Below are 15,082 nucleotides of genomic sequence, written 5' to 3'. Positions count from 1 at the left end.
TTGACTGCTAACCAGAAGGCTGGTGGTTCAAACTCACCAGCCACTCCTCAGAAGGAAGACTGGGCAATCTACTTCCATAGAGAACCGCCTTGGAAACCCAAGGAGGAGACGCTATGAGTTGAACTGACTCGATGGCAGTGAGTTTGGTGTTTGGTTTTTACTCTGTCCTATAGGGTCCCTATGAGTTGGAATCAACTCTATGGCAGTGGGTTTGGGTTGTTTTTCATATTTTTAAAAAATATTTAAACTTCACAAAAAGTCTATGCAGGGGTGAAATAAGGGGAACTGTATAGCTAGATCAGAGCTTTGAACCATTTGAACCACTTTCGTCATGGCCAACTAAGCAATATCAGAACAGTCTTGAAGTTTTAAATTTGGGTGAAGTGGAATTATAAACAGAACAGGAAATACTACAAGTTGAAGCTCTGGAATGGGAGACTCAGAATTGGCATAGTGAGCCCTTACCACAAGCCTGATGTGAGAGATTGGACTATTGCTAGGACTATGGAGGGTGACACACACTCGAGGTGGTGCATTCAGCTGCCATCTTGGACCAGGGCAACATTGTTTCCTACTTTGCCATTTCAGAGATTTGGTTGCTATGCAATGCACATGCTGCCCTTGTTTTTTAAGAGGGAGATTAAGTTTCTAGCAAAGTGTTGACCCATAATTTTTCCCATTCTGATTACTGTTCCAGTTCACCCAGAGTTTACAAATTCGAGTCTGTTCTGGTTTTGCTCCACTAGACACTACTGAACCGGGAAGAACCAATTCAGTGCCCTGAGCTAGATATAGATATTATCAAAGTCCCTGCTTTTTCATTTCTAAAACTATATATTATTATTATTTATTTTGGTGAAAATGAACACAGTCATGCATAATTTCAACAATTTCTATACATACAACTAGGTGACACTGATTACATTCAAGTGATACAAACATTCTTGCTATCCTTCTCCAAACTGTTACACCACCATTAACTTAAACTCACTGCTCCCTAAGCTGCTCTTCTAACTAAACTTCTGAATTGCTATTGTCAAATTGATCTCACATGGACCATTCTTTAAAAGGTTAATATACTTATTAAGGTAAACGCTTTTTTGGTTCAAAGAAGACTTGAGGGGACAGTTTTGGTTCAAAGCCCCTGCTTTTGATTTTGGTGGTGGGTCCATAGGCATTTATTACAGTAAAAATGACTAACTCAATGAATAAAGAAAAGTAGGAAGCTAAGGGAGACAAACTTGTCTGTCAGTTTGTTGTACTGTGGTGACTTACTTGTGTATTGCTGTGAGGCCGGAGGCTGTAGAATCAGTGTTTCAAATGCCAGCAGGGTTGCCCCTAGTGGATGGGTTTTCAGCAGAGCTTTCAGACTGAGACAGACTCAGAAGAAGGAAGGAGCCATCCACTTCTCAAAGAATTGGCCAGTGAAAACCTCATGAATAGCAGTGAAACACTGTCTGGTTTATTGCTGGACAACTTTATGAATAGCCCTGAAACACTGTCCAATACAGTGCCAGAAGATAAGCCCCTCAGGAAGGAAGACACTCAAGATATGACTGGGAAAGAGCAACCTCATCAGAGTAGAGCCGACCTTAACGACATGGATAAAGTAGAGTTTTCAGGACCTCCATTTGCTGATGTGGCATGACTCAAAATGAGAAGAAACAGCTGCAAACATCCATTAATAATCAGAACATGGAATGTTCAAAGTATGAATCTAGGAAAATTGGAAGTTGTCAAAAATGAAATGGAACACATAAAGATTGATATCCTAGGCATTAGTGAACTGAAATGGACTGGTTTTGGCCATTTTGAATCAGATAACCATATGATCTACTATGCTGGAAATGACAAGATGAAGACAGATGGCATGGCATTCATCACCACAAAGAATGTTTCAAGATCTATCCTGAAGTATAATGCTGTCAGTAATGGGATAATATCCATATGCCTACAAGGAAGACCAGTTTATACTACTTAAATTATTAAAATTTACACACCAACCACCAAAGCCAAAGATGAGGAAATTAAAGATTTTTACTAACTTCTGAAGTCTGAAATTGACCAAACATGCAATAAAGATGTACTGATTATCATGGTGATTGGAATGCAAAAGTTGGAAACAAGGAAGAATCACTGGTAGTTGGAGAATTTGACATTGGTGATAGAAATGATGCTGGAGGTCGTGTAACAGAATTTTGCAAGATCAATGACTTATTCATCGCAAATACCTTTTTTCAACAACACAAATGGAGGCTATACATGTGGACTTCACCAGATGGAGAGCAGAGGAATCAGACTGACTACATCTGTGGCAAGAGGCGATGGAAAAGCTCAATATCTTCAGCCAAAACAAGGCCAGGAGCTGATTGTGGAACAGACCATCAACTGCACATATGCAAGCTCAACTTGAAGTTGAAGACAATTAAAAGAAGTCTACAAGAGCCAAAATATGACCTTGAATATATCCCTCCTGAATTTAGAGTCCATCTAAAGAACAGATTTGATGCAAAATAAGTCAATCACAGGACAAATATTGTATTAGTCTGTTATTGTAAAGAGTCAAGGAAAGGTTTATATATGGAAGGAAATTTTCTTTGTTGGTTACCAGGGCTGGGAGGGGAGCGGAGGGAACACTGTTAGATAGGTAGAGACCAGTACTGATTTGGGTGAAGAGAAGGGCAATGTACCAAATGCAAGTGATCAACATGGTGGTACTGAGGAAGAAGAAGACAGTTAGAGGTTCATGGGAGGTACAGGCAACAAAGTTGAACCTTTTGCACATACAGTACTATATTGTCAGTGAAGGTAAACATTGACATGAGTAGACAGATGGTGGACAGACTGAACTATTAGGTCTATCTATGAAGGGGAGAGGGAGCTCTGGTGGCATAGTGCCTTAAGGCATTGGACTGCTGTGGTGGTTAAGGTTGTGTGTCACCTTGGCTAGGCCTGGCTGAGTGGCTGGGCAGCTGGATGTAGTATTCCCCGTGTTGAGACTGGTAATCAACTCCATGGTGGAATCTACTGTGAGCAGCGGAGTAGCTGCCTTTGGGTATGTGGTCTCCTTTCCATATATAAGAAACAGCTTTGGGAATGGTGTCTAGCTTATGGCATGCTTGAACCCCGCATGTAGCTGTGTCATTGTTCAACAGCCTGCCATGCTCTGCCAACCTTGGGGCTTTCAATGGACTTGAATTAATGGCCTGCCATGTGGTTTGGTAACATAGGGACTGTGCCTTTTTACTTATCAACCTTGGGCTTGTCAGCCTCAGCAGCCAGCAGCTGAGTGAAGAAAAGCCTCCAAGCTTCAGTGGGCTGGGAGGAAGAGGCAGAGCTGAAGCCAAGGTTGAGGGGCTTTCACTTAGCCCCTAGAGCCTGGCACTTTGAACTCAGACTCAAAGCCTCCAAATTATAAGAGAACAAACTCCTGTTTGTTCAAGCATCCCATTTGTGGTATATTCTTGTTAGAGCGGCACTAGGTAACCAGAACAACTGCTTACTGGAAGGCTGGTGGTTCAAACCCATGAGGCACTCCTTGGAAGGAAGGTTGGGCAATCTACTTCCGTAGTGATACTGCCTCGGAAACCCAAGGAGGGGTCGCTATGAGTCAGGGCCGACTCGACGGCACATAACAACAACAACATAGGGTTGCTATGAGTCAGACTTGACTTGAAGGCAATGAGTTTGTTTTTTTGGTTTTGGTTTCAAGTCCATGACATACTCTTTCACCTTCCTACTCTGTTTTATCTAGAGGCAAGTGTGCCGATCCTGAGCTAGGAAGTGGCCACGCCCACCGTCATCTGATAATGCGTCATCCTCGGGAGATATTTCCCCCTCCCTGGACCTCTACTGCTTCCATTTGAACACCAGGTCGGTTCAGGCCTCTCACCTCCTGGTCTGCACCCCTGCTTTGTGAGGCGCGCCTTTCCTTTTCATGAGTCTCTCCATGGCGTTGGGGTGGATTATTGGGCGGACAGGGTGCCGTTTGTAGGTCCCAGGATACTTCTTTTCCACGGCTTGCTCCCGCCTGCAGAATGAGAGAAAAATACTTCTCAATCACCGCAGCTGGAAAGGATAGCTGAATGTTTTCACAGGCTAATTCCACTCATAGATTCTGGCCACATGTTGAATAATACACACTATCTGACTAACAAGGCTGGCTACTCAGGTTTAAAATGGGGGGCTGAAGGAGAAGAAGATGCTAAATTCAAACTGACCTAACTGCATTCTGCATTTCGGCTCACAGATAGACACAGAGGCTGACCTTCCCCTCCTTAACACACCTTGTAGGGGGCATAATACAATGGCAGATATCTTTCTTATTTTCAGTAGGGTTTTGCTCAGGACCCTAGAGTTTTCTTGCCACCATCAAGAATATCTTAAACCACTTTCAGCAGCCACCTTACTTCCCTAAGAGGCAACTGGGGCAATGGGTTAAATGTTTGACTAGTAACCCAGAGGCTGAAGGTTCAAACCCACCCAGAGATGCCTTGGAAGAAAGGCCTGGCCATTTGCTTCTAAAAGGTCACAGCCTCAAGGGGTGACTTCAAGGGCCTCAAACCCCATGAAGAGCAGTTCCACGCAGAACACACCCGGAGTCAACATGAGTTGGAACCAACTTGATGGCAAATGGTTTGTGTTTTGTTTTTTGATCAAAACCAAACTCTTCTTGAAATGAGGACACCTTCTCTGAACTACCCAGCAGAGTGAAGTTGCAAGCACCTGTCCAATGCACATTTCCCTGTAAACCAGCAGTAGCTCTAGGGGCAACTTCACTCACTGCAAGCCTCATTAGGGACAGGGGCCTGTGTACTGCCCATCCCTTAAGTTGGGTGAATGAATAAAATATCTGCCAGTTGTGAGTAGCAGCAACATGGAAGAGTAATACATTTCTGCTGCCTGATAGACCCAAATTAATACAGAGAGATGCGGGCCTGGACACATACTTAATGAGCTCCTTCTCTCGCATTTCTAGCTGCAGCATGATGGCACTCAGTTCCATGTATAGATTATTAGCTCGCTCAAGTTTTCTCTCATAGTGCTCACGAATATCCAAAGCATGCCTATCAAAGAAAACACAGGATTAGCATGACAGACCCACTTGGGGGAAAATGAAGGCCAGCTTTAATGAAACAAAAAACAAATGGCTTGCCTCAAAAGCATTTGTCTAAGGGCCCTCTAAATCTAAAGTTCCACCATCCAATGCAATAACTTAGACCAAATGGAGTGGGTGATGGGAAAGCCAAGCCCTCCATTTGGTTTCTCCCAAGGAGCCACGTCCAGCCATACAGAATAGCCAGAAGAGCCACAGATAACACCTGAATGTAATTTGTGTATAATTGGTGGCCTCTGTCTGGGCCATGTTGGCAGGATCCAGCTGATCTTTTTAGCCTCATTCACTAAGCTAAAAACTGCTTTTGGTATCAATATCTTAACAAAAACCCAGCATAATATAGTCATATTTTAATGGAAATATGCAGTTAAAGCTGATGTCATGATCAGTCATTTAGGCTGATGTATGACACAGATAATGCCCTCATATGGTGGTTATCTGTGCACATGTCTTGTTTGTATTCCTTAATAGACTATAAGCATCTGAGGTCATGGACTGACAATTATCCATCTCTGGCTTTCCATGGCACCTAGGACAGTAGCTGAATGAACAAAGAGGATTTTTCCAGGAATCTCTGTTATATAAATATAACACAGAAGGATATAAGAATTGGGCAGAGAGGACACAAAGAAGGGCAAACTTTTAGTGTCACTTTTAAATGGCCTAATAATAAAAAAGGGAGCTCTGGTGGCATAGTGCCTAAGGCATTTTGACTGCTAACCAGAAGGCTGGTGGTTCAAACCTTCCCTTGGAAGGAAGACTGGGCAATCTACTTCTGAAGAGATACTGCCTCAGAAACCCAAGGATTCGACTCAATGGCAGTAGGTTTGGTTTTTTGGAGTTTAACAATAAAAAATGGAGGTGAAGTGTGTATGGTAAGTCGAATGGTGATTCACAGAGAAGGTTCCTGATGCTATCTGAAGACCTGGGGATGAGAAGAGGCAGAGAAAGGGAGGGGTTAGCTGACCTGAGCTCTTCTCTGCGCCTTCGGATCAGTTCTTCGTCCAAGCGGTGGATACAAGTTCCTTCACTTTTGATCTTCTCGAAGTGTTTTTTCACTTCTTCTCTCCATTCAGCCTGTGTGAGGACAAACTAGATTTGTTAACGTTCTAGCATTTCAGTCCCTGATATAACATGATATAGGATCATGTATAAGACTCCCGCCCTCCCCCGTGTGCTTCTACTGAAGAGCGTTATTCAGTGTAATTTGAGTTGTTACCATTAATGTGATCTCCCTTATATCCTAGGTAAGGCCTGGGGGAGTCAGTAACACCTAGGAGGTTTTTGTCTTCTGTGGTCTTCCCATTCATCATTTAATCAGTAGAGTGATGCTCTCATACTCAAACTCTACTTCTTTTTTATCCCATAATATAGGTGTCAAAACAAAGCTAAGCCGGTTCTAGCCTAGCCTGAGGAATAGAGAAGCTACATGTTGGAGAGCTCAGTAGTGGGAAATCATAGACTCTGAGTCAGCAAAGCCTTAATCAACCAGTTGCCATTGAGTCATTTCTGAACCATGGTGATCCTGTATATGTCAGGGTAGAACCATAGGGTTTTCGGTGACCACTTTTTTGTAAGTAGGTCACCAGGCCTGTCTTGCAAGGAGCCTCTGGGTGCACTTGAACCACCAACCTTTTGGTTAGCAGCCAACTGCGTTAACTATTTGCACTACCCAGGTGAGCCTTCCAAGCTAAAATCCACTGCTGTTGAATGATACCAACTCATAGCAACCCTATGGGGCAGACGAGAACTGCCCCCTAGAGCTTCCAAGGCTGTAATCTTTATGGAAGCAGACTGTCTCATCTCTCTCCCATGGAATGGTTGGTGCTTCAAACTTCTGACCTTTTGCTTAGCAGGACTCCTTAGAAAAACCTTAAACTATCCCACCTCCCCCACCCTCACCCCCCAAAAATCTAAATTTATTGCCATTGAGTTGATTCCAACTCTTAGTAATGAGAAATGCCTTAAACCAAAACCAAACTCACCGCCATCAAGGTAATTCTGACTCAAAGCGACACCTTTTGAGTTTCTGAGGCGATAAATCTTTATGGAAGTAGATTGCCCAGTCTTCCTTCCAAGGAGTGGCTGGTGGGTTTGAACCGCCAGCCTTCTGGTTAGCAGTCAAAATGCCTTAGGCAATATGCCACCAGAGCTCTTTTGAGAAATGCCTTGTTGTTGTTATGTGCTGTCAAGTCAGACCCAACTCATAGCGACCCCTCCTTGGGTTTCTGAGGCAGTATCACTATGGAAGTAAATTGCTCCATCTTCCTTCTGAGGAGTGGCTGGTGGATTTGAACCACCAGCCTTCTGGTTAGCAGTCAAGTGCCTTAGGCACTACGCTACCAGAGCTCCTAATGTCATGAAATCCAATGCTTAATTGGCACATGAGTGCTCTTTACTGTCTTCTAAAGTATGACTGCTCAGCCTCTGCCTAAGTATCTAGTCATGGAAGAGGACATTAGTCTTAAGGCAGGACATCTATCCCTATAACAAACCTGACACCTTCCAACCCCTGAATTTCCTGGTAGTCACAGTGGCACTCTCAAGAACACGAGAGGGAACTAGAATAATGCAAAAATCAGATGGTAGTGGAAGAGCTTAGAAGCAGGGCACGACGACCCACCTAGCAGGTAGGACCTGAGCTGAGGCTAAAATGTTTTCAAAACACTCATGTCAAATATAACTGAATACCAGAAGCAATGACTGCCTGCTCGGAGGAATACGTTATTGTCAGGAATGAAGCAATAGCTTTGGAACAATCCGCTCTTGTATTGAAATAGGTTGCTCTGTTCATCTGTTCTGTATATGCCGCATCTCGACACATGCGTTGCTGAGGAGATACAGATGAAGCATTTTTTTTTTTTTTTAGACAAACTCAGCTGGGCTCTTGGCAGCACTTTTAACTCGCAGCTTTTGTAGAAGGTGAAGACAAGGGATAACCAAGCCTGAGAGGATCTTGTCAGCAGGCAGGAGGAGACCTCAGGTACAAAAGACTGCTCTAGAAGAAACAAAACTGTGCATGTGCTAAACAACTGCTTCTTCCTCCCTGAGGGAGGACAGAGCTGAAACACAATGAACAGGAGCTTCCTGGCCGCCATCTTAGCCATCTCAGGAGTTCATTCATTCATTACAAAAGGCACCCAGAAGGTAACAACCCAAAAAGAGGCTTAATTTTTGCAAGCAGTGAGTAATAACATCTTGCAATTGAGCAATTCTTTATAGTTTACAATGCACTTTTATTTTTATTGTCTCATTTGATCCTCATAGAAACTCTGCAAGGAAGGGAAAATATGATTACTTTCATGGTTTGGATGAGTAAGCTGAGGTTTAGAGAGATGTAGTGACTTACCCAAGATCACAAAATATTAAGTGACAGGATAGAGACTTAGACTCAGGTCTGTTGCTTTTCTTAGCACCTCAGTAGCTAGTTCATAGATCCTTTATTATTATTAGTCAGAGACAGTCTCAATTTCAGAACCAGAGACAAATTAGCTTGTAAATACCTGAAAAATTCTAGGGACTAAAAAGGGTAGTAGATTTTGAACTATTCAAAAAGAAGTGAAATAATATGTTGGAAGAGAAATGTGGAAGAATCAATGAAGACAGATTAAAAGGGGCCCTGGTGGTACAATGGTTAAGTGCTCAGCTGCTAACTGAAAAGGTGGTGGCTCAAACTCACCCACTGGTTCTGCAGCAGAAAGACCTCGTGATCTGTTCCCATAAAGATTACAGCCGAGAAAACCTTATAGGGGAAGTTCTTCTCTGTCACATGGGTTTGCTATGAGTTGAAATTGACTCAATAGCACCAACAACAAGATGACAAATGTACCAAGTTGTTGTTTTTCTTCCCCCTCTTCATTTCATTTCTTTCCTATTCTTGCTCCAAAATAAGATTTTCTGAGTTCAACTTTAACTCTGAGTGCTATGAGTATCTTGATGATAAAAGTTTCTACAAGTGAGGATACTGACTGTGGGTGCTTAGTTGCCTTAAACTGAGGTTTGCATATGGTAGCTTCTCCAAAACCGTTGCACTGGTTTGATTAAGATATCCCCCAATGTCTGATGGGTGGAATATCTCTTTGTGTATCAGACACCAGGGAAGCAAGTACTCCAGAGCTCTGATTAGGACAGGCAGTAAAGTCTATTGTAGGACTTGCTTGACTCCCAGGGACAATCCCTCTCCCAAAGTCCAGTCCTCTTTTCATCAGATACTTTCCTGGTAGGTAAACTCATTATCTTTTGGGGATGGGGGACTATGAGGAGGAGGTTAAAATATCAACTGGTAATAAAATGTCTTTTTTGAGAATGAATCTGTGAAATAAGTGTAGAAGTCCATGGGCAGATGGAATTCACTATACAAAAATTCATTTTAGAAGCACAATAACACACACAAAAAACCAAACTCACTGCTGTTGAGTCGGATCCACTCATAATGACCCCTCCTTGGGTTTCTGAGGTGGTATCTCTACAGAAGTAGGTCACCTAATCTTCCTTCTGAGGAGTAGCTGGTGGGTTTGAACCGCCAGCCTTCTGGTTAGCAGTCAGATACTTTAGGCACTATGCCATCAGAGCTCCCACAATAACAAAAGTGAGCCAAAACTATATGAGAAATAAGAATTTAGGTAATTCTACTGTTAAATGAGGAGCTCTGGTAGCGTAGTGCCTAAGGTACTTGATTGCTACCCAGAAGGTTCAAACCCACCAGCCACTCCTTGGAAGAAAGGTTGGGCAATCTACTTCCATAGTGATACTGCCTTGGAAACCCAAGGAGGGGTCGCTGTGAGTTGGGTCCAACTCAATAGCATATAACAACAACAACAACAACAGTTAAATGCTACAAGCATAAAGCTATAACTCATGATCATCACATTTATTTCAAGAGCCATAGTTTCATCCCATTTTATTCCTTTTGGTAATGCCTGGGTCTGGTAAGAATAAGGACCTTGTGTATATTCATCTCCCATCACATCCCATTCATATTGATAGTGATTAGACCACCAACCTTTATGAGATCTGCAACATAATTGTTGTTAGGTGCCATTGAGTCAGCACTGATTCATAGTGACCCTATGTACAACAGAACCACAAATTCTTCCTCTCTCTGGATCCCTGTCCTTATAATGTTGCAGAGCCTCTTGTCAATGAAATCTATTTTTCAACCCTAGAATCTGGGTTGACCTATGACTTATATTGGCCAATGGAACATTAACAAGCATGATGCCAACACAGGCTTGAAAATCACTTATACATGTGGACTTGTTCTCTTGCTGACTTTGTTACGCTGAGAACACCACGTGAATAAGCCCAAGCTAGTCTGTTGAAGGATTAAAGGCCACATGGAGGAGAATTGAGGTACTCTAGTACAGCCAACTGCTAGACTTGTGAATGAGGCCACCCAGGACAAGGCAGCCTCCTAGTCAACCTGCTAATGACTGTAGACACAAGAGTGAGTCCAATCAAAGCCAACAGAAGAACCACCTAGCCCAAACTGCCAACCTGCAAAATCATGAGCTAAATAAATGCTTATGGTTATAAGCCATTACATTTTGGGATGGTTTGTAATGCAGTAAAGGCTAACAGATACATGGAATTATATTTTATTTTGTGCTACTGGGTGACACATGTAAAGTAGAGAGAAGGTTCTCTCTGGGCCTAAATCTGTCATGGGCTCTCTGGTATTTGGCTTCTTGTCTCTGTACTTCAGCTTTTCTACTTCAAGGAAAGCAATACTTCCATGAAGGCAAAAATTCTAATTCCAATGTACATACATTACAGTTTTCATATTTCTTCTCTTCTCTTTAATAATTTCACCACTATGAGGATAACAGGAGCTCTGGTAGTGTAGTGGCTAAGGCATTTGACTGTTAACCAGAAGGATGATGGTTCAAACTCACCAGCCACTCCTCAAAAGGAAGATGGGGCAATCTACTTCCATAGTGATAATGCCTTGGAAACCCAAGGAAGGGTCGGGATGAGTCGGCTCCAACTCAATGGCAGTGAGTTTAGTTTGGTTTATGAGGATAACATTTGAATATATGTTATTTCCAAATGAGAAATAAGTTAAGTGCTTACTAATCCCCAAAATGTCATATGTGTGAAGTATCATAATTACTGTTTGGCAATGATGTTTTCTCCACTGCTATCGAGTCAATTTGATTCATAGCAACCCCTCCTTGGGTTTCTGAGGTGGTATCTCTATGAAAGTAGATTGCCCAATTTTCCTTCCAAGGAGTGGCTGGTGGGTTTGAACTGCTAGCCTTCTGATTAGCAGTCAAATGCCTTAGGCACTATACCACCAAGCTCCCTGGCAATGAATAGAGTAATATAAAAGTCAGAATGGCCCTTTCTAAGGGTTACTCCTTCTCACCAAGAATTCTCAGTCCATCTATTCAGTACCACCTGGTGGAAAGTTTCTTGACTTACCTGAGACTTGAAGTAAGTTTCTTGTGGGGTGGCAAGTACATCTGCAGATGCAATGTCTAAATGCATGAGCGTCTGCCGAAAAGAAGGCCGGTTGCGAGGTTTACTCTGCCTGAAAGTAAGAGGCAGTTTGTGCATTTCAGGAGTTGTGTTCAGGAGGATGAAGATTTTATACTACTTTAGGAAAAAGATGTTTGACTCTGTGTACTCTACACGCAGACTATGTGTCAAACAGTTTTCATGTACTGAAGAGCAAAAGGAAAATGCAACCATGGCATACTTTTACCAATGAAATAGAAATCTCTGAGTTCTTCCACATTTGATGACAGTCCCTTAGGATGAGTAAAATAATAATAACTATCATTTACTAAGGCCTCATATTTCAACATAGATGATACCAAATACGGTATTTTAAAATTATAATCACCATAACATAACTCTATGAGTAAATATTACCCCCATTTTACAGATGAGAAAACTGATGTGTGGATGATATGCCCAAAATCACAGATAGGAAAGTACAGAGGTAGCATATGAACCCAAGTCTCTCAAACTCCAAAGCTTTCCATTACCAAATGACTCACTCCAAATATACACTGAGATATTCCCTGCTGTTTAAAAGTAAATATTGGGAAAGATGTATTACTTACCATGTCTGTTTCATAAGAATTTTGAATCCGTCAGGGCAAGTAGAAGGAACTGGTAGGTGTAGGCTATTGCTTCCAACACCCCAGATAATGGCTGATGAGTCCACATCTTTGTAAGGTATCTCTCCTGTCAGCAGCTCCCAAAGCACCACTCCAAAAGACCTACGATAGTTCCAGTACACACAGAGGGAAGGTGTTTCAGTGAAACTAATTTGTGGACTTATTTGCATTTTAGGTCTTTTAAAATTTTTAATCACATTAATAGATTGCCCAATTAAAAAATCTCTAATGCTGGTATAAGACAAATAAAAATGGTCATGAAAAGTCAAAAAAAAGAAAGCAATGAGGAGTAACAAGCACGACCTGATATTAAGACATATCCAGGCCTTAGTAATGATCTTGGGTGTAAAATTAGAAAGCCAGACTACTGGAACGGGATAGAGTCCAAAAACAGACCAAATAGATATAGGAATTGCTATATAGTAGAAGTGACATCTCAAACCAGTTGGAAAAAATTGATTAATCAATAAATACTGTTGAGATAACTGGGTTGCTAACTGGGGGAAAAGAAGTTGAATATATATCTCATGTTACATCAAGATAAATTCCAAATGAATGAAAGATTAAATGTGAAAAATAAAACCATAAAAATCCTAGAATAAAACATGGGAAGTTTTTCCATGTGATTCTGGATGGGTAAGGCCTCTTTAACTATGAAATCTAGAAGCCACAAGGAAAGAATGATAAATTAAACTGCATTAAAAAGCAAAACTTTGGCATGGGAAAAAAAAACTACCATAGCAAAATAAAAAAATGTGAAAAATATCTGCAATTCATATATACAAAAGGCTAATCTCTATAATATATAAAATATTCTTACAAATTGATAAGAATAAAGATCAGAAAAATGAGCAAGGATATGAACAGTGCACAGATAATAAATTACAAATAATTACAAAAAAAAGAAATTAGAGCTATGATAAGCAAATGGGAATATAGCCACGACCACACATAGCTTTGGCAGATGGTATTCCTAGATATGTATTTGCATGTGGTATAAAAATGTCCATATGCAGTTTAAATATAATAGGAGGCAAGTTAGGATAACTTCTTAGCTACAAATAAGCACCTTGAGGGAGTGGGTTGCTGGGCCTGCAGGCTGGGGATCATGGTCATAGGGGACATCAAGTTCAACTGGCACAACATGGTATACAGAAGTATTGTTCTACATACTTTAGTGTAGCCACTGGGGTCTTAAAAGCTTGCAAGCAGCCATCTAAGTGGCAACTATTGGTCTCTCTTTGTCCAGAGCAAAGAAGAGTGAAGAAAATCAAAGACTCATGGAAACAGACCATGAGGACCTCAACCTATATGACCCTGAGACCAGAAGAACTACATGGTGCCTGGCTACCAATGTCAATCATTCAGAAAGGGATCAAAATTTGGTATCCTGTATAGAGTGGGAGAAAAATATGAACAAAATTCAAAATAATAAAATAATAAAAAAGACCAGGCTTACTGGATGGTGAAACGCCTGAGACTATGGTCCCTAGTGTCCCTTCGGACCTGGAATTGAACTCATTTCTGTGCTTAACTCTCAGCCTAACACAAGACAGCACTAGGAGTTAAACGCCACCAGGGAGATGCACTCCTTAGAAGAATCAACCCTGGGAGATCAGAAGGGCAACATTTGCACAAGGAGAAAGGTTGGGAGGCAGGAATGGATAGGCAAGAAGGACACAGGGAAAGGGTAATACAGGGAGAAAGTGGGACGAGAGCTGTTACAATGCAGGGTATGTAATCAGTGTCACAAAACAAAATGTGTATGAATTGTTGAATGTAAAACATATCTGCTTTCTAAAATTTCACCCAAATCACAATAAAAAAAATTTTAAAAAGGGGGGGAGGATTAAAAAAAAGGAGAGAAATTACAAATGTTCTTAAACATGTGAAAAGATGCTCAATATCACTTATAATGAGAGCAGTGCAAACTAAAACTGCACCCAAGACACAATTTTTCACCAGATTAGCAATAGTCCAAAAGTTTGTTAACATTATTTGTTGGTGAGACAGAGAAAACCTTCTTATACATTTCTGGTGGGAACATAAATTGGCATAAACCCTAAAGAGGATATCTTACCCAAAATACAAATGCTAATTATAAGTGATTTCACATTTCTACTTTATCCTATTTACTCTGATGTTCACTAAAATTTTAACAGTATACCATTATTTTGGTTAGGAGTCCCTGGGTGGTGAAATGGTTAATGTGCTTGGCTGCTAACCAAAATGCTGGAAGTTTGAGTCCACTCAAAGGCTCCTTGGAAGAAAGGCCTGGAGATCTACTTTCAGAACATCAGCCACTAAACCCACAAAGCACAATTCTACTGACACATACTGGGTTGCCTTGAGTCAGAGCTGACTCAACAGGTTATTTTTGTTTTAAGCCTAAAAGTTATTAGTAGCTAAATGTAAGGGTATGAAGAAAAAGAACTAAAAGCAAATATACTGTTAACATTTAGCAAAGCCCTATAACTTCAGAAGAAAAGCGGCTAAAGATTTTTTTTTAAAACCCTTCCCCCCAAAAAAAACTAAAACCATAGCCTACCCCAAAACAACAACAACAACAACAACAAAAAACCTCACTGCTGTTGAGTCAGTTTGACTCATAGCAACCCCTCCTTGTGTTTCTGAGGTGGTATCTCTATGATACCTGCAGTGAATTGCTTGATGTGGCCCTTCTAGCCATTGTCCTCCATTCTGTGGTGTTTCGTAAATCCCATTATCCATGCCTGTTTGGGGTGGTGTGGTAGTTAAGGTCAGGTATCAACTTGGCTGGGCAGCTGGTAGTAGTCATTCCCTACAATGACTGGCAATCGACTCTGTGATGGGATTTAGG

At 41.4% G+C, this 15,082-nt stretch overlaps 1 protein-coding gene across 1 annotated transcript in view; it reads right to left on the bottom strand.

Annotated features, from left to right (window-relative positions):
• MAP3K13 (mitogen-activated protein kinase kinase kinase 13) overlaps positions 1-15,082 on the bottom strand; it is a 66,537-nt gene that overhangs the window by 24,617 nt on the left and 26,838 nt on the right. The window contains exons 5-9 of the mRNA XM_007935962.2: positions 12,187-12,345; positions 11,540-11,648; positions 6,084-6,193; positions 4,950-5,066; positions 3,893-4,030 (exon numbers count right to left, since the gene is read on the bottom strand). Coding sequence (XP_007934153.1) covers positions 3,893-4,030; positions 4,950-5,066; positions 6,084-6,193; positions 11,540-11,648; positions 12,187-12,345 — 633 coding nt within the window. The remainder of the gene's footprint in view (positions 1-3,892; positions 4,031-4,949; positions 5,067-6,083; positions 6,194-11,539; positions 11,649-12,186; positions 12,346-15,082) is intronic.

This window comes from Orycteropus afer, unplaced genomic scaffold (assembly GCF_000298275.1).
Source record: "Orycteropus afer afer isolate SDZICR_OR568_19922 unplaced genomic scaffold, OryAfe1.0 scaffold00032, whole genome shotgun sequence".
In the NCBI taxonomy this organism is placed as follows: Eukaryota; Metazoa; Chordata; class Mammalia; order Tubulidentata; family Orycteropodidae; genus Orycteropus; species Orycteropus afer.
This window is presented reverse-complemented; position numbering and strand designations above follow the sequence as displayed.